Here is a 27,500-nt window from a genome sequence, read left to right as displayed (position 1 = left end):
TAGGGGAGTGTGATGTTTATAGTCGTGGTGGTGGTGGTGGTGGTGGTGGTGGTGGTGCAAGAGTTTCTGGTACAGTAGCGTCCTTGCTTCCCTTTTGCATAGTAGATGTGGCTGTAACTTGAGACGCCACCAGCATACTTCATTGGAATCGTTTCCTTGGCGCGCGTGCACACACACACACACACACACACACACACACACACACACACACACACACACACACACACACACACACACACACACACGTCTATTCCCACTACATGAACCACGGCTGAGGTTGGAATGCATTAGGAAGTGTCGATAAAGCAATATGTATAGAGTTTTATTCAGCCTCGCGACGCCCTTCCACTAAACACGTCAATACATGCAGCGAAGAAGCTCAGGTACGCTTTGCTCACTACTTTTCAGGTCTTACGTTGCTGTGTATGTTATTGCGTTTAGAGATTCACGTATACTCGTATACTCTCTCTCTCTCTCTCTCTCTCTCTCTCTCTCTCTCTCTCTCTCTCTCTCTCTCTCTCTCTCTCTCTCTCTCTCTCTCTCTCTGCTAGCACTATCCTGTCCTCTTCTTATAACTCTTCTCTCTCTCTCTCTCTCTCTCTCTCTCTCTCTCTCTCTCTCTCTCTCTCTCTCTCTCTCTCTCTCTCTCTCTCTCTCTCTCTCTCTCTCTCTCTCTCTCTCTCTCTCTCTCTCTCTCTCTCTCTCTCTCTCTCTCTCTCTCTCTCTCTCTCTTAGCACTATCCTGTCCTCTTCTTATAACTCCTAAACACGTGTGTGAAATCAGACTCAATCATTAACCACGCTTCAAATTATCTCTTGAACACGTGTCTTTGTGTCTTCACCAACTCGTGCCTCCGCAGGTAATTTCCTTTCACACCTCAACACAACGACACATTTCCCGTCACAAGTTAGTCACGCAATCTGAGTTAGCATGGAGAAGTGTGAAGAATGTCATGTCAGGTTGTGAATTAATTTGCACTATATATGTACTTTCTCTTATTTATTCCTTTTATTTCTCTCTACCTTCCCTCTTCCCATTAACTGTACTATTTATCACCCTGTAAGCTATGCAGGCTGTTATTCCGTTTATTTATCTATTCATTAGCCTTGATTTGTTGCACGCGTCTCTCGTTCATTCCATTACTCCATTGGTATTTTTTTTTCATTTATTTACATCTAGTCTAGTATATAATCATCAGCTGAGCCATCTGTTGTTGTAATGTATTTCTTTGACTCACACATTATATTTATAGCCGTGTCTCACTCCTACTCCCATATATTTCTTCCCTTGCAACGCACATCCATCTTTCATCCTTTGATTTATTCATCTTTTAGTTCTCTTTGTCCGTCTCCAATTCATTTCAATCATCCATCGAAGAGCGTGTCTCGTGTATTTCTTATGGAGAGAGTGTTTCGTAGACAATCAACTGCTGTATGAACTGACTCAACCTGCATGTATGGACTGTGGTCAATAATCTATCTAGCTATCTATTTTTCTCTTTCTGTTTATTTATTTACCTGTGTTTTCTTCTAGACGGAGGCAGTGTCGTCCATTTTGTGGCCCGCACTCACCAGGACTACGGGACGCTTCAGTGCTGGGCGCAGAACACAGTGGGCAGGATGACGCAGCCGTGCCTCTTCCATGTGGTGCCAGCAGGTGAGAGAGAGAGAGAGAGAGAGAGAGAGAGAGAGAGAGAGAGAGAGAGAGAGAGAGAGAGAGAGGGAGGGATAGGGGGTGGAGGGGGAGGAGGACGAGGAGGAGGAGCTGATACAACAATGACAACAAATGACTCTAATACAAGCACAAAATTCAATTCAATAGACACGCCTTTTTTCCTGTTTTTTAGTGCCTCTGAGAGAGAGAGAGAGAGAGAGAGAGAGAGAGAGAGAGAGAGAGAGAGAGAGAGAGATGTGTGTGTGTGTGTGTGTGTGTGTGTGTGTGTGTGTGTGTGTGTGTGTGTAGCAGCAGTAGTAAGCCACACATCAAAGCAACTGGAACGAAGATTAAATTACGAAATGAATCACTGTTCCTCGCTCACATCACAGAAGCAGGTCGAGTTTAATCTCTTTTTACTTTTCCCCCTCTCCTTTTCCCCCGAAAGGAGTCTCTGTGATGTCGGGGATCATTCCAAGCAGTTCATACCAGTACTGTTTGACGTGAGCAGTTAACAAGAGTTTTAACGTAAAATGTTACTTTTATTTTTGGGTGACGACGTGTGTGTGTGTGTGTGTGTGTGTGTGTGTGTGTGTGTGTGTGTGTGTGTGTGTGTGTGTGTGTGTCATCTGACCCTCCCCAATATTGGTCTCTCGCGTCAGCTTCTCAAGTCTCGACCTGACGCAGAGTGGAAAAAGTCAGATACATAGTTTTATTTTTTTTTTCCTACTCTCTTGTCTCTTTCAGTCTCTCTCTTTTATCTCTCTAAACCTTTCACGAAGAAGCGTATCCTTTCTCCTCCTTCTCTTGCTCTTTCTTCCTAAATATTCGCAAAAATCCCTCCAGGCAATTTACTCTCGCCATCCCTTTATCCTTTATGAAAACCCTTCCTTCCTAATCCTACGGGAGGAAGCTTCACATCTCACTACCTTATTCCATTACGTTGCCAAGAAGATAACAGAAGATTGAATCCTTGTGTGTTTTCTCTATCTTTCATCTCTAAACTCTTTACGAAAAATTTATTCTTGTCTCAGCGAAGGAAAGTAGGAAAAGCTAGATAAATTGGTTTGGCTATTTCTGTACTTAGCTATGTCTGTTTGTCTCTTTGTCTGTCTGTCTGTCTGTCTGTCTGTCTTTCTATCTGTCTGTCTTTCTCTGTCTGTCTGTCTGTCTGTCTGTCTCTCTCTCTCTCTCTCTCTCTCTCTCTCTCTCTCTCTCTCTCTCTCTCTCTCTCTCTCTCTCTCTCTCTCTCTCTCTCTCTCTCTCTCTCTCTCTCTCTCTCTCTCTCTCTCTCTCTCTCTCTCTCTCTCTCTCAAGATATAAGTTAAAAATACATACACGGAAGAAATGCAGATGACTTATTTCTGTTAATCGAGGCAGATCAAAGAAAATGTTTTGTGTTTTCAGTTAAAGAGATGAATCTATTGTATTTATATTCACTTAAGTGATTTCAATAGCGCAGTCCTTGTGTGTGTGTGAGTTAGAGCCACCAAACTGCAGTAATAAGCGGAATACAAATGGTTCAAAGCGACACGAGCTAATGTGGAAGATTGCTGTAATTTGCTGAAATAGTCTTTGGTATTTGATATCATTTGGGATCGCTCGTTACTCCGTTTTCTTTCCACTTTTCTCTTATTCTTTAATGTAATGTTAAAGTTTTACGTCCATTTTTCCTGGTTTTTTCCTCTTCGTTTTTTTTTTTATTCTTTTCTGTGATTGTTTTATTTTATCAATGCGTTGTTTTCTTCTTATTATTATTATTATTATTATTATTATTATTATTATTATTATTATTATTATTATTATTATTATTATCTTCCACATCGTTTTTTTGTTATTTTCATTGCCATTTTTCTTGATTTATTTTTTTTATTTTACCTTCTCTTAATCTTTTAGTATGTTTATAGTTTCATTTTCATTCAACACCATTTCTCTTTCTACTGGTCTCCCTTTTTTTATCTATTTCCCTTCCCTTTTCTTCACTCCCATTTATTTCGTTACCTTTTAGTGACATTTCGTACCATCCCTTAATTAACATCCTTTCCCCTTCCCTCCGTATTTCATCCCTTCCCTCCTATTTCACCTTTCCATACCTTCATTTCTTCATCCCCTCTCCTCTTCCTCCAAACTTTCTCCCCTCTCTTCACTCCTTCTCTCCCTTCCATCTCCCTCTACTTTCAACAACCTTGTCCTCTTTGACCGTGCACGACCTTCCCTCTCTTCCTTCACTCCCTCTACTTTCTACACCTTACCCTCTCTGACCGTGACCTTCCCTTCCCACAGGTCGGCCGGAGCAACCTCAAGGATGTCTGGTGGTGAACAAAACCTATAACTCTCTGGCGGTGGAATGCACTCCTGGTTTCGACGGTGGACTGCGGCAGGAGTTCATAGCCAAGGTGTGTGTGTGTGGATGAGTTGGTGGTTGTGTGTTTGCGTGTTCTTTGTTCTTGTTCATGCTTATTGTCTTCTTTACCTTGACGTTCTTATGTTTATGCTTAATTTTCATTCTTTTCTCTCTCTTTGTGCTCATTGCTGGTATTCGGAGGGTAATGCACATTTTAAGGCACTGAGTTTAATATGCACGTGTTGCTTGTAGTGTGTGTGTGTGTGTGTGTGTGTGTGTGTGTGTGTGTGTGTGTGTCGTCAATGGCCACTAAAGAAAACGAGATGGAGGGCAGAGAGTTCCCGCCCTAGCTATCTTATTTAGTTATTATTATTTTTTTTTTTAATTATTATTTTTATTATTATTTTCATTGCTATTATTATTATTATTATTATTATTATTATTATTATTATTATCATCATCATTATTTCTATTATTATTATTATTATTATTATTATTGTTATTATTATTATTGTTATTATTATCATCATCATCATCATCATTATCACTCAATATTGCTGTTGTTATTGTTGTTGTTGTTGTTGTTGTTGTTGTTGTTGTTTACCGTTTTCAAGTACTATGTATTTAGCTTTGTTTCTTTCTTTTTTTTTCTTTGTTTAGATCCTGTTATTTAACTTTCCTTTTTTAGTTTCTTAATCTTATTGTGTGCACTGAAAATGTGAGTGATTTTTAAAGGTTGACAGTATTATTTTTTTTTTTCATCATATATTGTAACCATCATCATAATCATCATCATGGTCATCAACATCATCAGCATTATCCTTTCTACCATCATCGTCATATTTCACAGCTTTGTTTGACTTTATTGCACTTTATATCTTGACTCCTGTATTCAGTGTCACCTCACACGCGCCACAACCATGCCACTCGTCACAATCACGCAACAGTACACCAGAATTACCTGACTTTTCTTGTCACTTGACCCATTCTGAGCGTGGCAGTGATTAACATTCTCTTTTTTTTTTTGTTGCATGGAAAGGACAAAGGTCTTTCAAACGTGATAAAGTAAACCAACAGCTTTTAATTAACAACACTATCCCTTTTAATCATCGCTCCCTCGTCTCTCTCTTCAATAAAATTTGTGAAATGACAGCTATTTTACACCTGAAGATGTTTTGTAGTTGTTAAAATCACAAGGTGGAAAGGAACGTACAAAGTCTCAGAATGTGGAAGTGAAGTAGTGAACATATCAGGGAGGCAACACATAGTAAGGGTGATGGAGATTCTGGGAAGCTGCAAGGCACGTGTAAATTTTCCGGTGGCCTCGCAAATGTCAATAAGAGAACATACGTTTATTTATCACATGATGTAAATCCTATGTGGTCACTTGTGTCGTAATGATGTTGATTTAGAATTACCTATGTAGGCCAGAAGGCTCCAGGGTGGATATATGGAGCGGAAATATGGATGCATGAATAATGGAACAGCTGGATGATGCAGTGTCCCGTGTTTGATCAAAATTTACGTCCGTGCTTGATATGCGGACTAATTATACAATTGAGAGGAGATGAATATTGGACCAGTCACGAGTGATGAAAGTGACATGTTTAGTTGGTACAGTTATATGCCATTTGTTCACCTTACATTCCCACATTTCATCCTCACCTGTGCGAGTGTTGAAATGAAGAGATAAATAAGAATGAAAAGATCCAATTTTCAGTCACCGCAATTCACGGGGATTCAGTGGCCTGGAAAAGTCATGGAATTCCGATTTCACTTTCCTGCGCTGAAAAGCCACGAGGTTTTATTTGAAAAACCGAAAGTCATGGATAAGTGATAGAATCTAAATATATATATATATATATATATATATATATATATATATATATATATATATATATATATATATATATATATATATATATATATATATATATATATATATATATATATATATATATATATATATATATATATATATATATATATATATATATATATTCTAAAATTTATGGGTGTACATAAGAGATGGAAATAGGTAGGTATATTTCATAAGGGGAATGCCGCTTGTAGTCCAGACGACTGACTTCTTGCACTTCCGTTTTCATGTGCAATGTGTTTACGGACCATAAACAAAACCACCACCGACTACATTTACACAAATATCTCCAAAAAACAAACCACAGTAACTTGATTAACCTCAATCTCAATCTCAAATATCACCAAATTGCGGCTTCTTGAGATGAGCCTTCTCCTCGGCAGGTGTTCGAGGCAGTGACGGGGCGAGGACAAGCCAACGTGACCTCGGAGTCTCCCAACTTCACACTGGAGGGCCTCACGCCGGGCCTGGACTACATCATCCAGGTGACGGCGAGGAACAAGCTAGGCTCCTCAGACCCTGTGCGGCTGGAGGCTCTGACCTACAAGATGGCGGAGAACAGGATGCGTGAGTATTAGTAGCACTAGTAATAGTAGTGGTGGTGGTGATGTTGGCAGTAGTAGTCAGAGAGAGAGAGAGAGAGAGAGAGAGAGAGAGAGAGAGAGAGAGAGAGAGAGAGAGAGAGAGAGAGAGAGAGAGAGAGAGAGAGAGAGAGAGAGCGTGTTCGGGTGTGTTGGAGTGGGCAGCAGTGGGTAAAACTGAAAATTATTCTAGCATGTTGATGAATGGCACTACAATAAGAAGGCCAAATAAATTCCCCGTTTTCTGATTTTACGCTTGCCAGAAAGACAAGAAGCTCAGCAACGTGAATAAAAGTTAATGGCTATGAGACTGCAAGATAAGAAAGCAAGAAAAATAAAAAAATAAAAAACTTAGAAACGAATAAAAAAATAATCTTACATACGAAAAAAAGATCCTCAGAATTTGAAAGAAAATAGAAAACAAGAAAAGAAGCAGAAAAGGAAGACAGTTGCAACGAGAGAAAAAATGAAAGGGGGAGGAGGAGTGGAAAAGAAAAAAGTAGACTCGAGCTAGAATTAAACACACGAGACAAAAGGGAGAGAGAGAGAGAGAGAGAGAGAGAGAGAGAGAGAGAGAGAGAGAGAGAGAGAGAGAGAGAGAGAGAGAGAGAAAGTTGGCGTTCGAAGGAAAGAAGGAAGAAAAAAAGAAGGGAAAAAGAAAACAGTAAGCATGAACGCAGATTAAAACAAAAAAAATTGAACATAAGAAATAGTCCTTAGAAACAGAGAGAGAAAGAGAGAGAGAGAGAGAGAGAGAGAGAGAGAGAGAGAGAGAGAGAGAGTCAATCTATATAGGCTCTGAGAATTCCAGGAGGCTGCATGAGCTTCAAGTAGAATAAGTTACTCTGCGGCGGATGTCTAACACAATCCCTGCATTTTGGAAGGAAGGGGCGGGAGGGAACGCAAGTTTTCCTCTCCGTCACACAGAATGGCAGAGTTGGGGGCGGCCTGCATTGATGAGTGGCGGAGAGAGAGAGAGAGAGAGAGAGAGAGAGAGAGAGAGAGAGAGAGAGAGAGAGAGAGAGAGAGAGAGAGAGAGAGAAAGAAAATAGTGTATGTTGGGAATTCAGAAACACTTCCCTCTCTCACCACGACTATTTTCAAAGACCACAGACATGATTAGGTGGGTACGCAGGAGTGTTTCTAGCCTTAATAATGTAGATATCTTGTTAATCTGTCACTACAATCATAAAAACCCTTCAAAACCGCCGTGAACCTTCAAGTAGAACCTTCCGAGTATAGAGGAGTTTTGCTGAATATGAGCCTGAGGAAGAGAAACAGATCATAATACGTGAACATGAACAAGTGCTCAATTGAAAAGACTGATTTCGCCATCTAATTCGTCTCCTAAATACGCGATGTTTGTGTGTGTGTGTGTGTGTGTGTGTGTGTGTGTGTGTGTGTGTGTGTGTGTGTGTGTGTTCCCACTCACCTCTTTCCTTCCTTCCATATGTAGAGAGAGAGAGAGAGAGAGAATGTATTTGATTTTAAGCTTCCCTTCCGTCTTTTATCTTTATTGTCATAGTTTCTTTTTTTTTCATCTGTTTGATAACGAAGCGAAATTAGTGTCATGCTCCGCTAAGTTTCATGCACAGTGTAGCGTGAGAGCGGCGGCGGCAAACTACACTAGCGGAGGCAGGAAGGGAGCAGCGGGAATTTTAATACATTGCAAGTCTAATATTCCGAGAACACACACACACACACACACACACACACACACACACACACACACACACACACACACACACACACACACACACACACACACACACACACACACACGCAAATGTTTTCGTAATTCTAAGGAAACTTTTGAAAACTCACACAAATTCGTCTTTCTTAAAACTTTACGATAAATGGATAGCCACAAAAAGGCTCAGAAACTTCATTACCACCTTATTTTTTTTCCCCACCCTCCACTTCCCAATCTCTCCTTTTAATCCTTCTCTCATTCCTGACTCTCCATTCTCTTCACCACTTCCCCTTTAACGCCTTCACAAACTCCACCAAAGACTGCCAAACACACTCAGACAATCACATGCCCGAGTTGAGAGTTTTGATCTTCATTAATCATCCGACAAGACACTTTGGCGGAGGCTTTTGCATACACACGTAATAATTTCCGCTCGTGTGCAAGTGTGAGGAGGACTTGACGTTTAGAGAGAGAGAGAGAGAGAGAGAGAGAGAGACGGATATAACGAAGGAGGCAGGCGGGAACTTAGAAACACGTCAGTCTGTACATATAATTTCGCAAACTAGACTGGGGTTTGTTTACAAGAGGACGAAGAAGCAAGGAAGAAGAAGAAAGAGGAGGAGGAGGAGGAGGAGGAGGAGGAGGAGGAAGAAGAAGAAGAAGAAGAAGAAGAAGAAGAAGAAAGGAGGAGGAGGAGGATGAAGAGCTATAGGATCCCTGGGTCTGTAACGCTGCAATAGGAGGCTGATTAAGCAACACAAAACTTATCTCATTTGCGTCATTCCTGGCCAGCACTGAGCCTTTGTGTTGGAAGTTTGTATCCGTTCACCGCCTGTCATCTGTGGCCCCTCGTTTGCTGCTGTGTGACCTTGACCGTCCCTCTGTGTGTGTGTGTGTGTGTGTGTGTGTGTGTGTGTGTGTGTGTGTGTGTTGGGGAATATGTTTTAGTGTCTGTTTATACTGTCTTGTCGCCTCTCTCTCTCTCTCTCTCTCTCTCTCTCTCTCTCTCTCTCTCTCTCTCTCTCTCTCTCTCTCTCTCTCTCTCTCTCTCTCTCTCTCTCTCTCTCTCTCTCTCTCTCTCTCTCTCTCACTCAAGCTGTGATTGTCACCACGGAATATCGAGAGGAAGGAACACGGTGTAAGTTTTCTTTTGTCATTATACAGTAGAATCACCTTCCTTCATACTTCTCCAACTTTTCCTTCCTCCTCCTCCTCCTCCTCCTCCTCCTCCTCCTCCTCCTTCTCTTTGTCCTCTAGCCTGAATCAGTGACACCTACGACTCCCTCAATGGCAGGGATCCTCTTTTCTTGCTTCGGTTAATGGACTGGAAAGTTAGTGAACTCCCTCAACTTTCGTGCTGTAATGAGCAGTGTATGAGACTCATCGTTGGTGTTATGAGAAAAGTTCGCCGATTAGTCTTCAGTAACGTTAATTACGATTTTGCGATGCCCACTGCGACCTCCAAAACTTGCAAACCCCACCTCACCTCACCTCAATTCACCTCGACTCACCTTCCTTTGCTATTCTCGTCCTGTCCTGGTTTGTAATGTCCAACCGACCCGCCCTGCTCTTTCCTTGCTTTATCCGTGCTCCGCCTCGCCCCGCTCCGCCCCACCCTACCGCGCCCACCATACTCTCCTTCAGGCACCGAACTCCGGAATTCCATGTTTGCTTCTGTGCTTCCGCCTTCCTGATTTGAACTCTTTCAGAAAGGAGTTTTTTTTTTTTCAAGACATATATCCTTCAATTTCAGAAGATCGTTTTTCTTTTCTTTTTTTTCTTATCTTTTTTTAAGTGACTGTTACTCTTAGTGGGTCTTGAATTTTTTTTGTCTCACTTTTTAATACCCTTTGTCTGTGTCCCTCTTACATATAACAGGAAAAACATTCTTTCTTTTTTGTAAGCGCATTAAGAGGTGTACACATTGATTTCTTTCTACTATATAACTCTCTCTCTCTCTCTCTCTCTCTCTCTCTCTCTCTCTCTCTCTCTCTCTCTCTCTCTCTCTCTCTCTCTCTCTCTCTCTCTCTCTCTCTCTAACATTTTCTCCTCGTTCTCCTTTCAGTCAGTCGCTCCCAGACCACTTACCACCATAAATATTTCCACAGGGGACGAGCAAGGTGGTGAAGGCAACGGAGGCGGAGGACCAGGAGGCGGCATGCTGTTTGTGAGTCTGGCTGCAGTGGCGACGGTGGTGGTGGTGCTGGTGGTGGCGGGACTGGCTGGACGCTGCCTCTGGGCCCGACGACACGAGAGGGACCTTATCACTGGCGGCAGCAGGTAAGGCAATGGTGATGGTGGTGGTGATGGTGGTGTTGGTGGTCGTAGTGGTGGTGGTGGTGATGGTGATGGTGGTAGGGTTGGTGGTGGTGGTCGTGGTCGTGGTGGTGGTGGTGGTGGTGGTGATGTGAGATTGATTTGACCTACGGATTTGGTTCTCTCTCTCTCTCTCTCTCTCTCTCTCTCTCTCTCTCTCTCTCTCTCTCTCTCTCTCTCTCTCTCTCTCTCTCTCTCTCTCTCTCTCTCTCTCTCTCTCTCTCTCTCTCTCATGTTTCGTTTCTAATAAATCATTTTTTTCGTATCGTTTAATCTCATTATAGTGTATTGTTTCCTATTTCTAAATGGATAATGAGGTAGAAATTGAAATAATGAATTAAATAAGGCGAAGAAGGAGAAATTGAAGTAGAAGTAGATGGAGGAGAAAGAGGAAAAGGAGTAAGAAGAGTAGGAGTGGGTAGTGTTGATATCATGTGGAGGAGGGAGAGAAAATAAAAGGGAGAAGGAGTGGAGCTGGAGGAGGATGAAAAATATAAGCAATGACGGCGATCATTAGGAAGAGAAAACCGTAGCATTAATTAATGAAAGCAGCGGTTGTGGAGGTGATCACAAAAGGTGGAAGAAGGAAGAGAAAGAAGAGGAGGAATATTTTTGTGATGACAGGGAGAGAAAGGAAAGTGGTGATGGGTGAATGGAGCTGCCACATACACGCACACGCACACGCGCACACACACACACACACACACACACACACACACACACACACACACACACACACACACACACACACACACACACACACACACACACACACACACACACACACACACACACACACACACAGAGAGAGAGAGAGAGAGAGAGAGAGAGATCACAATCCCTCACAAAATCCCATTGAAGTTGGCTCTGTGTAGTAGAGAGAGAGAGAGAGAGAGAGAGAGAGAGAGAGAGAGAGAGAGAGAGAGAGAGAGAGAGAGAAACCTTTGAATCAACTGGAGATTTTTTTTTTTTATTGAACTTGTCTTTGATGGTAAACATTTTTAGTGACATGATCTAGAGGTCACGTCATTAACCTGGTCCCGCGAGAGAAGGGTGACTCCTGATGCTGCTTTTGCTTCCTCCTTTCCGCAGAAGCACCAGAGGCTACTCGGCGCCCCCTGAGAAGCACAGTGGGCGGCTCTCAGGAGAAGAAGCAACAGGTGAGGAATTCTGCACATGTACGAGAGAGAGAGAGAGAGAGAGAGAGAGAGAGAGAGAGAGAGATTTTTGTAACGATTCTTTCTTTCCTCTATTGATGTTTTTTTTTTTTTTCCTTTTCTTATCCTCTTAATTCCTTGAGTACCATGATGTGTTTCCTTATTCATTCCTCTTACTGTTTGTGATTTTATACAGCTTCAGAAACTTTTGTGAGGGATCAGAATAGTGAGGACTGTGACCATAAATCTTCTGATCCCCATAGACCCTTCCTAATGTCAATAAAATGGTCTAATTGTACACAAATCTCAAGGTAAAAATGTGCCCTTGTATTGAAGGGGTTAATGTCAAATTTACGTGTGTCATTTTTTTTTCCGCTTCTGTTCTGTACTCAAAGCTTACTCATTTGCGATCTTGTGTGTATTGACGTGCACGTTTACTCGCCACATTTCTCCAGCAAAGACTTGAGGAATAGAAAAAAAAAGAAAATAAAGGAAAAAATGGGAAACATATTGACACCATTCATCTATTTAGGAAACCAAAACTGACTTAACGTATTCAGAAATTTCTTTAATTTTTTCCCTTCTCTTTTCGTTCTTTCTGCTCCTCCTTCATATCCTTCCCTTCCTCTTCCTTTCTCCTCCTTAACCTAATTATACCTCGTCATCATCACCTCTCACTGTATTTCTTCATTATTTACCTCTTCCTTTATTCGCTTGTGTTCAGAGGAGGAAGAAGAAGCGTAATAATGTGAGGGAGGTAGGGAAAGGTGTGGACAAATTTGAGAGAGAGAGAGAAAGAGAGAGAGAGAGAGAGAGAGAGAGAGAGAGAGAGAGAGTAATAGAGAGAATCATGGGGGGGTAAGAGTTTGATGGACGGAGATTGTTCAGGAAGATGGAAGGAAGAAATGGATAAAGCGAGGGAACGAATAGAGGAAGAAGACGAGGAGAAGGAGGAGGAGGAGGAGGAGGAGGAGGAGGAGGAGGAGGAGGAGGAGGAGGAGGAGGAGGAGGAGGAGGAGGAGGAGAAATGAGAGACAGAAGTTGACGAAAGACCGACAATAAAAGATAATAAAGATGGAATGACCCAAGAAAGATAGATGGAAATAACTGTTGACCTTCAGTGCTTCTCTCTCTCTCTCTCTCTCTCTCTCTCTCTCTCTCTCTCTCTCTCTCTCTCTCTCTCTCTCTCTCTCTCTCTCTCTCTCTCTCTCTCTCTCTCTCTCTCTCTCTCTCTCTCTCTCTCTCTCTCTCTCTCTCTGTCCTTGCACTACTGCGTGAAATAAGTTTATTCTATTTATGTAATATTCCACTCAATTATTGGAAAATCGTTTTCTCTATTTTTTCACATCTATCGGTGAAAGAGATTCATTTATTTATTTTTTTTTTCTGGTGTCCGTTTTCCATCGCATAATTAAGCGGACGAATATATGTGATTTTTTTTATTCACGTTTTGGTCGACTTTCGGTTTTTTTTTTTTTTTTTTTTTCATTTCCTGTCGCCTCTTTTTTTCTTGTTTTTCATTTCTCATCTTTCTTTTTTCATTTTGTTTTTTTTATGCATTTCTTCTTCTTTCGTTATTCATTTATGCGTGTCTCAGTTTGTTTTTCCTTTCTTTTTCTTTTCTTCTTTTGTTTTTCGCTCTTCTCTTCACTTTTCCTTTTGTTTTCTTTTTTTTTATTTTTTTTTCGCTTTTTTTTGTTTTGTTTTTTCGTTTTGTCTTCTGCGTTTTACCCATCCTTTTCTCTTTCTTTAATAATTTTTCCTACATCATTCTTTTTTTTCTGTTTTCCTTTTCTTTTTTTTTCCTTTTTTCCTACCATAGTTTTCTCTTTTTCTTCATTTTTTCCTCCATTTTTTGCGTGTCTGGTGAAATACACCTGTGAATACTGAACTGAAAAAAAATCCTGCAGTTTTGTTCCCACTCACTCATCAGATTTAGGTCGCTTCCGTGTATTTATTATTTATTTTTTCCCTCATCGCGGAAGAAAAAAACGAGAAGAAGCACGACGTGTATCTGTCCTCGCCGACGCTTACAGATGAATGATTGAATATGTTTGCTTTTTTATACTTTTCTTTCTTTTTTTTTTTTTTTTTTTTTTTTTTTTTGACATGTTTTCATCCCGCAGGCACAAAATTCACTAAATCTTTTTTGTTCATATGTTTGAGATTTTTACTTTTTTTTTACGTTTTATTCTTGTGTTTATTCTTTCTTTTATGTATTTTGTGTTGATTCATTTCCTGTCTGTCTCTGTGTCTGTGTGTGTGTCTGTCTGTCGCGTGTTTTGTGTTCCTAACTTCGTTTTTTATTTACTCATAATTCTTCCTTCATTTATTTCGTTCTTTTTGGCTTTCTTCCTCCATTTTTTGTTTTACATAGTTTGAATTAATTTGATTTCATATATTTATGTATGTTTGCTTCCCTCCCTACCTACCTATCTATCTGTTTATCTGGTTGCATATATGTCTGTCTCCCTGTCTTTCTGTTTTCTATGCATGTCCTGTGTGTATGCATGTATAAATAGTATCAATCTTTTCATTTATATATATTTTTCCTCCATTTATTTTTTTTATGCCTGTCAGCCTCTCCCTCTGCCTTTCCATATGTTTTTTTTTCCCTCAAACACACTGTCTGTCTGTCCGTGAGTCTGTCTGTCTGTCTGCCTGTTTTACTATGCGTTCATTATATGTATGTATGTCATTCTCTCTCTCTCTCTCTCTCTCTCTCTCTCTCTCTCTCTCTCTCTCTCTCTCTCTCTCTCTCTCTCTCTCTCTCTCTCTCTCTCTCTCTCTCTCTCTCTCTCTCTCTCTCTCTCTCTCTCATATAGTATCCTGATTCTCATTGCACTTTAAGAAATAGGAAAGGGTAAGAGTGCCACGCCTCACCATTAGGCTTATGGAGAGAGAGAGAGAGAGAGAGAGAGATTGCCCTTGGCGTCACAATTTAGGAGGAAATAGTTCACTGGAGAGACAGGAACGCGCCAAGAATTCTGACGAAGTTTGAATCACCGTCAAAAGTAGAGACTGTCCTTAGGTGGTCTAGTAGGTCTCTCTCTCTCTCTCTCTCTCTCTCTCTCTCTCTCTCTCTCTCTCTCTCTCTCTCTCTCTCTCTCTCTCTCTCTCTCTCTCTCTCTCTCTCTCTCTCTCTCTCTCTCTCTCTATCTATCTATCTATCTATCTATCTCTCTATCTATCTATCTGTCTATTTCCTTATGTATATATGTATGTATCTATCTATCTATCTATCTATCTATCTATCTATCTATCTATTTATCTATATATCTGTCTGTATATTAATTTATCTATCTATCTATCTATCTATTCTTCCCGTGAAGAACAAAAATAATTCAAGATCAGAGAGAGAGAGAGAGAGAGAGAGAGAGAGAGAGAGAGAGAGAGAGAGAGAGAGAGAGAGAGATGCTATAGTGACTTTCCTTGACCACACTTCCAATTCTAATCGCTGGGTTTACTTCTGCGTTTCCATGAGACTCTCTTGAGGGACCCAGCAGGTGTTCCCTTTTTGTTAAAGAGAGGGGAGGGAGGAGGAGGAAGAGGAGGAGCAGGTGGAGGAGGAGAAGGAAGAAGAAAAAGAAGAAGAAGAAGAAGGAGGAGGAGGAGGAGGAGATAAGAGGAGAGAAGGGAAGTTAGATGGAATAGAGAGGGATGAAGTGTTGGAACGGAAGGAAGGAAGCGTAAAAAAGTGAGAGAGGCGGCTGAGGATGTTTGGCAAGAGCAGTAGAGGGAGGCGGAGCACGAGAAGGAAAAGGAGGAGCAAGAGGAGGAAGAGGAGGAGGAGGAAAGAAGGAATAAAAGAAAGGAAGAAAAGTAGGAAACGAGGTGTAGTTACGTGTAAGTGAAATTTAAGGATGCTCGAGATACACACGCCGCGGTGGCCAGCCAGGGGAGTGTGTAGAAGAAAGAAGAGTTGAGAAAGAAAAGAGAAGGAAAGTGAAACCGCAACCTAGGTAACATTTTTCTTGCTTCTCTACCTTTTTTTTTTTTTTCTTTCTTTCTCTTTCTCTCTCTCTCTCTCTTCCACGTGTCAGTCATGCTTTTGTGTGTTTTTTTTCTTGTCCGTTTTTTTATTTTTGTTTTCGTTTCTTTGGGTGTTTTTATTTCTTTACTTTTTTTTTTTTTTTTTTGTAAGGCTCGCGGGAGTGTTCTTTGTTTTCCCTTCGCTGATCAAAAATTCATGGGCCATTTAACGTGGTGGTGATGCGTGTGCGGCTCTGTGTGTGTGTGTGTGTGTGTGTCTGTGTGTCTGTGTGTGTGTGTGTTTTAAATGATACACCACAGGTAAATATTTCATGTTGTTTCTGGTCCTAACCCCCTCCACCATCATCCCCTCCGGACACTTGTTTTTTTTTTTTGTTGTTTTTTTACTTTTCTTATTTTTTCTCTTTTTAGTCCCCTTTTTTTGGTGTTGGTATACGAGTCTCTCTCTCTCTCTCTCTCTCTCTCTCTCTCTCTCTCTCTCTCTCTCTCTCTCTCTCTCTCTCTCTCTCTCTCTCTCTCTCTCTCTCTCTCTCTCTCTCTCTCTCTCTCTCTCTCTCTCTCTCTCTCTCTCTCTCTCTCTCTAACAGGTTTTTTTTCTGTCAGTTTATGTAGCAGTCTGTGTGTGTGTGTGTGTGTGTGTGTGTGTGTGTGTGTGTGTGTGTGTGTGTGTGTGTGTGTGTGTGTGTGTGTGTGTGTGTGTATGCATGTATGTGTCTGGTCTCTCTCTCTCTCTCTCTCTCTCTCTCTCTCTCTCTCTCTCTCTCTCTCTCTCTCTCTCTCTCTCTCTCTCTCTCTCTCTCTCTCTCTCTCTCTCTCTCTCTCTCTCTCTCTCTCTCTCTCTCTCATTAGTGTGACGCCACCATTACCTAATCAATCATTCGTCACTGACACAAGATACTGCCAAGTCGCGTGCTTCGTAGACGTTCAGTAACAGACCCGAAGAGTCATTACGAATTATTCTCTCTCTCTCTCTCTCTCTCTCTCTCTCTCTCTCTCTCTCTCTCTCTCTCTCTCTCTCTCTCTCTCTCTCTCTCCACTGAGACTAATAAGCAGGAAAAAAGAAAGTGTTTGTGTCTATTGAAAGGATTTGTGTGTGTGTGTGTGTGTGTGTGTGTGTGTGTGTGTGTGTGTGTGTGTTAGACTCATGTGTTATTGTTGTATACTGTTTGCTCTCTCTCTCTCTCTCTCTCTCTCTCTCTCTCTCTCTCTCTCTCTCTCTCTCTCTCTCTCTCTCTCTCTCTCTCTCTCTCTCTCTCTCTCTCTCTCTCTCTCTCTCTCTCTCTCTCTCTCTCTCTCTCTCTCTCTCTCTCTCTCTCTCTCTCTCTCTCTCTCTCTCTCTCTCTCAAAGGCGGGCAGGTACAGGTGAGCAATAAGTATCGAGGCAGGTGATGCATTCCTGCCTAATCTCATTCTTGGAGGGACGTCAAACACTGAGGGGAAGGAATGTAGCGATCTATACTTTCTTTACGTGACAGTACCCCTCAAACACGACACTGATGACCTCTTGCCCTCCTTTCCCTTCCGATTCCTCTCTTCCCCTAAAATCACCCTCAGTTCTCTTATTTCCGCTCTTCATCACCGTCGTCATTTCTTTTTTAACTTACCATAGACCATTTCCATCACTCGTGCGTCTTTCCTTTTTTGTTTTTTTCACAAGCTGTGGACGCCAGGGTGTTCGTCACAGTCAACCAGGACTCGAAGGAGATCATAACGACGATTATCCGAAGGAGTGAGAAACTTTAACGCCGCTACCAACAACCTGTGAGTGAGTGCGAGGAGCTGCTTGTGGTTCGTGTTGTTTTTTTGGGGGTTTGGTTTGGTTTAGTTGGCAAGAGTTAGGTTCAGAAGAGCAGCAGCAGCACCTCACTCACTCACTCACTCATTGACTGGCACTTATGGGTTTTAGGTTTTAGTTCCATGGCAGAATGCATTAGTTGTTGCACTCACTCACTCACTCACTCACTCACTCATCCACTCACTAAACTCACTCTAGCTTACCTACTGTGAAGTACCCTCCCTCGCTGGCCTGCTTCCTCGCTTGCTTACTCATACACTTACTCACTCACTCACTCACTCGTGTAGCCAGGCAGTTAGGTAGTCAATCGCTCACTTTCCTGACACTCACTTTCTCACCTGCCTGCCTTGCCACACCTGTCCTCTGCACTTTAGCACCACAAGTTTCCTTAGTTTACTGACGAGAGAGAAAGAGAGAGAGAGAGAGAGAGAGAGAGAGAGAGAATGGAAATAAACGTACTTTACCACCGAGACTACAAGATTTTTCCTAGCCACATTTTAAAAGTAATCACAGTGACACGCGCATTCTCGAAAGTCAAAGGAAAAAACACAGTCCAGATCAAACACTAGATACACAGAGGCAAAAAAAAAAAAAAGGCAAGAAAATAAGTTAAAAAGAAAAAATCGTAGAGAGAGAGAAAAAAAAAGATTGATTGCTGGAGTAAATTTCGAACACAGATATACGAGGAGTGAGTTAAAATCCGTGACCTTATTTCTCTCTCTCTCTCTCTCTCTCTCTCTCTCTCTCTCTCTCTCTCTCTCTCTCTCTCTCTCTCTCTCTCTCTCTCTCTCTCTCTGTAGCTTCGCAGTGTACAAGAACTTATGTACCTCGGCTCGTGGTTGTTCCCTTACCCTTCTCAATGTTCTGTGGTTTCTGTAAGAGGCGCTGATGAGGCTGTGTTCTCTTTACCTTGCCCTTTAGGAGTCCCTCAAGGCGGTATTTGCAGTTTCCTCGCAGACATGATGGAGCTGAAAGTGCGTTGGAAGAGGCCGGACTGGAGCTGGATGGGACTGGATGGTCGTTCTACCTGTTTGTTCTCGTGTTTGTCCTCTATCTCGTCCTTCTTTCCTCGTCGTTCCCTCCTTTTTCTCCTCTTTATCTGACCGTTTTGCAAATGGTCCGCCTGTCTATCTTTCTCTCTCTCTGTCTCTCTCTCTCTCTCTCTCTCTCTCTCTCTCTCTCTCTCTCTCTCTCTCTCTCTCTCTCTCTCTCTCTCTCTCTCTCTCTCTCTCTCTCTCTCTCTCTCTCTCTCTCTCTCTCTCTCTCTCTCTCTCTCTCTCTCTCTCTCTCTCTCTCTCTCTCTCTCTCTCTCTCTCTCTCTCTCTCTCTCTCTCTCTCTCTCTCTCTCTCTCTCTCTCTCTCTCTCTCCCAGTCCCTCTCTCTCTCACCATTCTCTCGCGCCATCTCTCTCGCCTCCCCGCCATCATAATGCACACGACGAGGTTCCTTCTTTTATCAGCCATTACACCGCCCCACCTTTCTCCTCCTCTCATTCCTCTCCCTGTCCCACCTCCCCCTCGCCGCCACCGCCGCTGCTTCCCATCTCGCTCCCTTCTCCCCTCATGAAACACTGCCCTCTTCCATCCTTTGCTTCTCCTACCATCCTATTCCCTATTTTCCTTTTCTTTTTATTATTTTTCAGTCTCTATTCCTTCTTTTCTTTCCTTTTCTTCTTATCTCTCCATTCCCTCCTCTGTCTTTTATTCATTCTCTTTTTCTTTCTGTATTCGTTATTTTTCTTTACTTCTTCTATTCATTCTTCTTTCCTTTGTTTTTTTTTTTTTATTCTCTCCCATTTTTTTCTTTTCTTCCGTTTTCTTTTTTCTGTTCTCGTGTTTACTTCGGTCCCTCAGCTTCAATGGTTTCTCTCCTTTATTTTCATATCTTGCATTATTTTCTCTTATTCTTTCTTTATTTTTTGTTTTTCCTTCAAGACCCTTCCTTCCTTCCTTCCTTCCTTCCTTACTTACTTCCTTTTGTTCCTTTCTCTTGTTCTGCCTTTTTCTTCTTTTTCTCTCCTTTCTCTTATTCTTTTCTCCATAATCTTAATTTGGTTTCCTTCCTTCTCTTTTCACATATTCCTTCTTCCTTCTTTTCTTTCTTACTTTCCTTCCTTATCAGTTTCACAATCTTTCCTTCATCCTTCACTCCTTTCCTACCTTTTTTTTCTTCCTCCAACATTAATTTCATCTACGTTACCTCACTGTCCCATACTCCCTTCCTTCCTTCCTTCCCTCCATCCTTCCTTCCTTCCTTCTTTCCTTCCTTCCTTCCTTCCTTTTTTCCTTCCTTCCCTCCATCCTTCCTTCCTTCCTTCCTTCCTTCCTTCCTTCCTTCCTTCCTCCCTCCCTTCCCTCCTTTTTTTTTTTCCTTTTCTTTCTTCTCTACTCCCACAATCGTTCTTTTTCTTCACTTCTTTCTTACATTCATATTTTCTTCAGTCCCATACTTCTTCCTGTCTTCCGTCCTTCCTTCCTTCGTTCCTTCCTTCCTTCCTTCCTTCCTTCCTTCCTGTCCTTCTGTCCTTCTACTCCGACACTCTTCCATCCCCGCGAGGCATTCCCACCCTCCTTTCCTTCCTCATCATAAGAACGCCAGTTAAATCTTCTCTCCTCCTTTTCCTCCTCCTCCTCCTCCTCCACCTCCTGTCCCTTCCCTCTCCTGCTCCTTGCCCGTCTCCTTCCCAACGTAAAAGGTACATTTTTAACCGGTTTTGCGAATAATCTGTAGCGCTTTCCCACAAATTTATACGGCAGACCAGTATTTTGAGGTATTTCAAATATATTCTTTTGTGCGAGTGAGGAGAAGAGCGAGCGAGAGAGAGTTAGAGGAGTGAGCATATTGGAGGGAGGAGAAAAATAAGGCAGAAAAGAAAGAAGGAGCGGACAGGGTAAATAATCTCTGGGTAAATAGATAAAAATCGTAGAAGAACAGAAGGAAATACATAGAGTGAATGAATGAATAGATGGAAGAGGAAAAAGGAAGAACATAAGGAGAGACGAAATAATGTAAGAAAAGGAAGGGTATTTAATCTCTAGACCTAAAAGAAGAAAGCAGGGAGAGGTGGAGGAGAAATTGAGGTGAAAGAAAGAGAGAGGGGAAAGATTGAGAATAATGCAAGGAAAGAGGAGGGGGGGGAGCAGGATACGTAATTTCCAGACCTAAAGAAGAAAAAGAGGAAGAAAAGTAGCAAGAGAAAGTGATGTGAATGGGAGAGAGAGAGAGAGAGAGAGAGAGAGAGAGAGAGAGAGAGAGAGAAAGGAAGAATAGACCTGGAGATTTAATTGTTAGACCGAGATGAACGGAGGGAGAGAATGAACGGATGAGTCAAAGGAAGGGAGAGGGAGAGTAAGATGGAGGCGTAGATTGTATTGTTTGAAAGATCAAGTACTATGTTAAAAGTTTCTAGGAAATCTGAAGAGCATTTCCACAGGCTTCAAATTATGTAAAGTGAAAGGAACGTGAAATTGAAGAGGTAAGGAGCACCTGGAGATATGAGAAGACACTGATTTGGGGTTTGGCGCAGTAATAGCGAGGTCTTGTAAAGGTAATATCAGGCTGTAGAGGAGAGAAGCTATGGTAAGAGGAGGTTAGGTAAGGCAGATCAAAAGAAGAGAAGGTAAGGTAACGCCAAAAAATACCCCTGTAATATGATTTTCTGTAATATGATTCGATATTTGTTACTCTGATATTGAAGAAACAGCTTTATTTTCTTCTTCTCTGATTCTACAAACAGCAAGATGAAATGGCTTTTGATTAAATTTTCATTTGATTTTCCTTAGTCAGTCTGTTTGACATGTAAAACAAAAATATTTGACGTTATTATTCTATAGCATGTAAGGATATTTAACAACTGATGCCTGAATGAATAAGTACATTGTTAAACTGACGAAAAAAAAAAATTAAGAATGTGACTTATTTTTCTTTACTTAGTCAGTCTCATTGGCACTTATAAGAGGAAAAAATCTACCGTTACATCCAAGAAGCATAAATATAATCACTAGTACTTCACTTTTAATATCTGAATAAATACCAGATTAAATTGTCAATAATATGAATAAAAAACAGTGCAAGGTCCCTGTTTTAATATGACATGACAATTACTACATGCACGGTGATGAATAACTTGTTCCCGCTGATGGCGATTAAGTATTTATGAACATACACTGGTAATTCATCATTATTTTGTTGGTGAATGGAAGCGTTATGGCTGCGGCGAGCAGAGGATTGACGTAATTGTTGTTTTACAGTAAATAGAGGAATTAACATCACATATTTTGTCAGAGATGCATCAGTGGCTTAAATTTTCTAGTCTGAGTGTCTTTTTACGAATACGAGTTGGACGAGAAGGTTAACACAAAAATAAGGTATATGAATAAATACAGCCGGTAAGAGTCACTAAAGGGAGGAAGATAGACAGAAAGACAGACAGAAAGACAAGGAAGGAAGAAAAGTTCGTGGGGGATATTGAGTTACCGAGAGAGAGAGAGAGAGAGAGAGAGAGAGAGAGAGAGAGAGAGAGAGAGAGAGAGAGAGAGAGAGAGAGAGAGAAACAGAAAAACTTGAAAAAAAATAGGAAGACATGTCGACTTGAATTACTTAAACTTAAGACTCCCTTCGTGGTGTGTGTGTGTGTGTGTGTGTGTGTGTGTGTGTGTGTGTGTGTGTGTGTGTGTGTGTGTGTGTGTGTGTGTGTGAATGAATGTGTGAATGAGTGTGTGTGTTCAGCTTTACAAACAGTCAGTGTAAATCCTCCCTCATCCTGGAATCAAAAAGAAGGATAGATACACGATGGATTGCTTTTGGTAAACGAAGCAGCGGCATGAAAAGTCACTTAACCTGCGCTGCTTGGAAACAAAAGTCATTAATTAGTGTGTTGCAGCAGCGGCAGCCGGGGGAGCAGAAGTTGGCAGCTGTGCAAGAAGAGTTCGCTAATCTAAACGTAAATGGCTTGAAAGAGGAATGACTTGAATAATTTAAACCCTTTCAGAATCAGAAGGAAAAACACAAGCATCATCTCATCACTGGTTACGGAAATAGAACCTTCACTTAAACAAATGCCAGTAACTCAAAATCTATTTATTTATTTCATATTTTTCCTTTGATTGGTAATAATACTTTGACACTTCCCTGGGTGATCTTCATGAGACAAACTTAAACCACAGACACCAGAAGCGTATGACAAAACCCTCGCTTACTTGCCTATAGGCACTCAGAACATACACTATATTAGGGAAGTAGTTAAAAATTGTACCGAATTAAGAAAACTAAAAAAAATAATAATCCATATCTGCGTCCTCACCCAATTGTCCCTCTCGTGTTGTATATTCCAGCACCCTTAAGTCCTGTAGCTGGAGAGGAAATGCAGAGCGTCGCCTTAGTGGTGGAGACGCAAGGCACACTGATGTATTGGGTGAATCGGAGGTGATAGGTGTGTTAGTCTCGCATGTGGCGCCTCGGGGACGATTAAGCTTCCCACGTAATGACTCCTTGTGATGTGATGGAGTAAGTTTGATGAGTTTGATGAATCAGGGGGAGCGGGAAGGTGAGGCGGCGCAGGTTATGGTGACGGCTGCAGGTGCGGTGATCGATAAGACGGAAAGAGAGATAAAAGTGTTGGTGGTGGTGGTTTCGCGTCACTCATAAATTGTCTGATTGTTCTATAAGGGAACTGACACAAAGTAAGGCGTGCAAAAATATACGTAGAGATGGAATAACAGTAAAGTAATTTCTCTCTCTCTCTCTCTCTCTCTCTCTCTCTCTCTCTCTCTCTCTCTCTCTCTCTCTCTCTCTCTCTCAGGAAAAGGGAACGAGAAAAAGTGACATAAGAGAAGACAAAATAAATGATGATGCCTTTTTCGTTCAGTGGAAAAGAATGTGGAGGAAAAACACAAATAAGTGTAGACTGTACGTGACTGTACCCAAGTACAGAGGTGTGTCTGGCTTGACTTCCACCCGACTTCCTCCTCCAGGTGAGAACACAGGTGTAGCGAGGGTGTGCGCTATGGAAAGGTCGATCCGAGGTCAGGAAATGTCAGTCAGCATGTCGGGAGGTTGTGAAAAGTTGGAAAATTTAATGTAATTTGTCATTAGAAAAGACGGGCGAGACTCACCTAGCTTCACCTGTCCTTGCTTTCCGTCATAAGTGTTTTGTTCATTTATTTATTTTGCATCACGTTTTTCGCTGTTGTCATACTTGGTGAAATTGGCTACAAAGAAAATATGAAATATTCAACTCCTGTACTTGTGAAATAATGCACTACAAGATTCAGTTTTGTACAAATGTAGCTGGTGGTGGCTGGCGGTGCTTGCAGTCTGCCGAAAATGGAATGAAAATGTGAGATGCTTTATATTTCGCAACTGGTCTTGTCTTTGGTTTTGAGTGGCATTTACACACACACACACACACACACACACACACACACACACACACACACACACACACACACACACACACACACACACACACTTATATTTGTAGATGCATTAATTAAGTGTTCTCATGTTGAACAATAATCATAACATCATCACCATCAACAACAACAACAACAATAACAACAACAACAACAAAAACCACCGCAACATCCACAACCACAACAGAAATGGCAATAATAATGACGTTAGATCTAAAACTATTTCGCAATACCTGCCACTCTGCCTGGACAAGGTAAGTCAGAACAATATCACCACGACCGTGTTTCACATTTACTACCACCATTACCGCTCTCTCTCTCTCTCTCTCTCTCTCTCTCTCTCTCTCTCTCTCTCTCTCTCTCTCTCTCTCTCTCTCTCTCTCTCTCTCTCTTGCAAAATCTGCCAGTGTTGCCTCAAATATTCCGAGTCCCCCGCCAAATCCAGTTATTCATTGTTTACATTTGACGTCTCTGTGTTTTTCTCCGCGACAGATGACGACGAGCTTCACTTTGAGGTTCCGACGATCAGCTTGGAGGCGCACCGGGAGCCCAGAACGGTGAGTGTCCAACAGGTAACAGGTGGGGAAGAAATAGTTTTAACCGTATCAGGTAAAGAACAAGTATAGAAGTAAACATAACTAATGTTAACTGGTGTTTAGTAGGAAATGGTAAGCTAATAAGAAAATGTAATTAGGTGAAATGGTGAATGTAAAGGTTGATTGATAGAAAATGGCACGTAATAAGTAGCTGTAATTGGTGGCAGGAGCCTGTAATAGGTGGTGCATACAAAACAGAATACGATAAAGTGGTCAGAGATACTTGTAACACTGAAGGGATATCATAGGAAAAGAAATAGAAATGTACGTGTAAGGGAAGATTATACATAGGAAGCAGCATCCTTTTATTAGCAGAAAATTAAAACATAAAAATAGTAAATGATAGATAGAAAGCACAAGATAATTAGGTAAAGAAAACAATAAAGAAAATGAAAGCAATGATACCAGAGAACGTGGAAAGGAAAATGAAGTGTGAACACGAGAATTGAAGTTATAAACAATCTATCACTTTGACTTCGGTGCTGTTAAATCAGTAATGGTCAAGAATTTCCAGCTTAGAGATATTTTACACTATCGTCTCACCGCTTCGCTTGTGCTTTGTGTCTTGTGTTATTGATGTGAGGTGTGCGAGATTTCGGTCTGGCAGGGATTAGTTTGAAAATGTATGTTTTTTTTTTTTTTTTTTTGTGTGTGTGTGTCAGAACTTTTTCTTGTGGGTATCAGAGAGAGAGAGAGAGAGAGAGAGAGAGAGAGAGAGAGAGAGAGAGAGAAAGGTATTGCAGCTCCTAACGCTCCGCCACAACTCTTAATTTGTCGTTTTCAATTGTAACCATTTTGTAGGATTTTTCTTCTCTCTTTTTCCATCCACTTTTTTTATCACGACTTTTTTTTCTTCAACAAATTCGTGACTAATGTTTTTACCTCGTAATTTAAATGAGACTTTGAAACCTTGGAGTCTTTATTCTTTTTTCTTTTCTCTTTCACTTTTTTTTCTTCTTTTTGTCTTCTTCCTCATTTTTTTCTCTTTAGCTCTATTATCCTCCGTCTCTCTCTCTCTCTCTCTCTCTCTCTCTCTCTCTCTCTCTCTCTCTCTCTCTCTCTCTCTCTCTCTCTCTCTCTCTCTCTCTCTCTCTCTCTCTCTCTCTCTCTCTCTCTCTCTCTCTCTCTCTCTCTCTCTCTCTCTCTCTCTCTCTCTCTCTCTCTCTCTCTCACACACACACACACACACACACACACACACACACACACACACACACACACACACACACACACACACACACACACACACACACACACACACACACACACACACACACAGATATACACGCGCCTTGCACCTCATTCCGTGTTTCATGTCTTCCTCAAACGAAAACTCCGCACGATATGAAAGATATGTAACCAATAACTCGTCTTCTTGAATGTAAAATAAGTTTGCTAAAGAAAGAAAAACAGTCATCATGGAAATCTTTTGCTGAATATCTTAGTATGCGAAACTTTTGTGGAAGTTATTGGCACACATATTGAAGCTCGTGATGAAGGGTCAGCTGTGGATTAAAGAAGGGTTTTTATTCTTTTTGTAAGAGGAACAGTTGTTTTTACGTTACTGGGAAAAAAATAGGAGAATTATTTCATACCTCTCTCGTGGATGTAATACCGAAGACAAGACTAATTATTATTACTGTGACATACAATAACGACTGACGGTAGCAATAACGGAGAAATGTTGAAAGAGATGCTAGTCTTTTTTTTTTTCATTTCTTTTTTTCTTTTTCAACTGGCATTTATTACATTTCACTTTTCTTATTACTGTCTTATGGCTCGCAAGTTACGTCATCACTCACCAATTAAATTAAAGTTTCCACTGCTGAACATTTTTTCCCAGTAATCACTTTTAACTTTTTTGGGCAATTTTTTTCTTTGCTCTCGAGTCTGAAACAATTGTGTTGCCTGGGGAACACAAAATTAACCTGGTATTCTCTTCCTCCGTTATTTTTCCCAGTGTGTGCATGCAGACGCTTTTTACCGTGCGTGAGTGATAACGGATGACCGCAGCAGTAAAAGATTTAAAAGGGAAAGAATAAATATAAAGGGAAAAATATAGATACAAGAAAAAGCAATAAAATTTTTCCTCCAAAAGTGTAGATATAAATATACAAAAAATCAGTACACTCCTAGCAAAACTAAACTTAAAGAACTACAAAAAGAACCAGAAATCAAATGAAAAAAAAAAGAAAAATACATTGCAATAAATTAAACTACTATAACAGAGAATGTGTCTTCGAAAGATGTATCCAAGCAAAAGAAATGTTCAGGAAAAGGAGAAACAATTGTGAAAGGAGAGAAAAAGAAAAAGAAACGAGGCATTAGTGGAAGGTGACTTAAGTGAATCAGCAGAGTCAGCGGAAAGCTTGAGAACATGATGAGGAGAAGGAATGCGGGAGGAATAGGCGGAGGCAAGTCAAGTATGTCCGAAATTATGTATATATCACTTCAATATTCAGCAAAAGGAACTCAGATGAAGAAACGGATGAGCATGTTTGAAGATTTATCGTTCATTCATACATTCTCTCTCTCTCTCTCTCTCTCTCTCTCTCTCTCTCTCTCTCTCTCTCTCTCTCTCTCTCTCTCTCTCTCTCTCAATAGCTTCTTTCCCTATTATCCCCTCTATTTTATTCCTTCCTTCGTTTCCTTTTTCCCTACCTCAGTTCTTCTCTCTCTCTCTCTCTCTCTCTCTCTCTCTCTCTCTCTCTCTCTCTCTCTCTCTCTCTCTCTCTCTCTCTCTCTCTCTCTCTCTCTCTCTCTCTCTCTCTCTCTCTCTCTCTCTCTCTCTCTCTCTCTCTCTCTCTCTCTCTCTCTCTCTCTCTCTCTCTCTCTCTAAGCAAAGAGGCGGAGGCGGAGGCGGCGGCGGCGACGGTAGCATTCCCGTCTCTTCCTTTTTAAAAACTGTGCCTGAGTCGCGTAATTTCAGGCGACCATTTATTCATTCGGGGAGCAAGATGGCTTCATATAACCCAGCGTCGTGAATAATGGATGACGGAGCATTCTGAGGCGCCTCGTATATTGTGGAAAAAAGTCTTGCATCATTATTATTTTTTTTTTTTTGTTTATTCATTACTTT

The 27,500-nt window shown here is 41.2% G+C and overlaps 1 protein-coding gene across 3 annotated transcripts in view; it reads left to right on the top strand.

Annotated features, from left to right (window-relative positions):
- Positions 1 to 27,500, top strand: part of LOC123520067 (nephrin-like) — a 307,622-nt gene that overhangs the window by 273,190 nt on the left and 6,932 nt on the right. For 2 of the 3 annotated variants that reach the window (XM_045281949.1, XM_045281948.1), the window contains exons 13-18: positions 1,535 to 1,657; positions 3,938 to 4,050; positions 6,261 to 6,444; positions 10,260 to 10,431; positions 11,560 to 11,627; positions 24,318 to 24,382. In XM_045281949.1, coding sequence (XP_045137884.1) covers positions 1,535 to 1,657; positions 3,938 to 4,050; positions 6,261 to 6,444; positions 10,260 to 10,431; positions 11,560 to 11,627; positions 24,318 to 24,382 — 725 coding nt within the window. Of the gene's footprint in view, positions 1 to 1,534; positions 1,658 to 3,937; positions 4,051 to 6,260; positions 6,445 to 10,259; positions 10,432 to 11,559; positions 11,628 to 17,274; positions 17,379 to 24,317; positions 24,383 to 27,500 lie in introns of all 3 variants that reach the window. The other variant, XR_006679159.1, reaches the window with a different exon arrangement.

The sequence above is a fragment of the Portunus trituberculatus genome, chromosome 46 (assembly GCF_017591435.1).
Source record: "Portunus trituberculatus isolate SZX2019 chromosome 46, ASM1759143v1, whole genome shotgun sequence".
Lineage (NCBI taxonomy): Eukaryota > Metazoa > Arthropoda > Malacostraca > Decapoda > Portunidae > Portunus > Portunus trituberculatus.
Note: the sequence above shows the minus strand (reverse complement) of the source record. Positions and strands in the feature narration are given on the sequence as shown.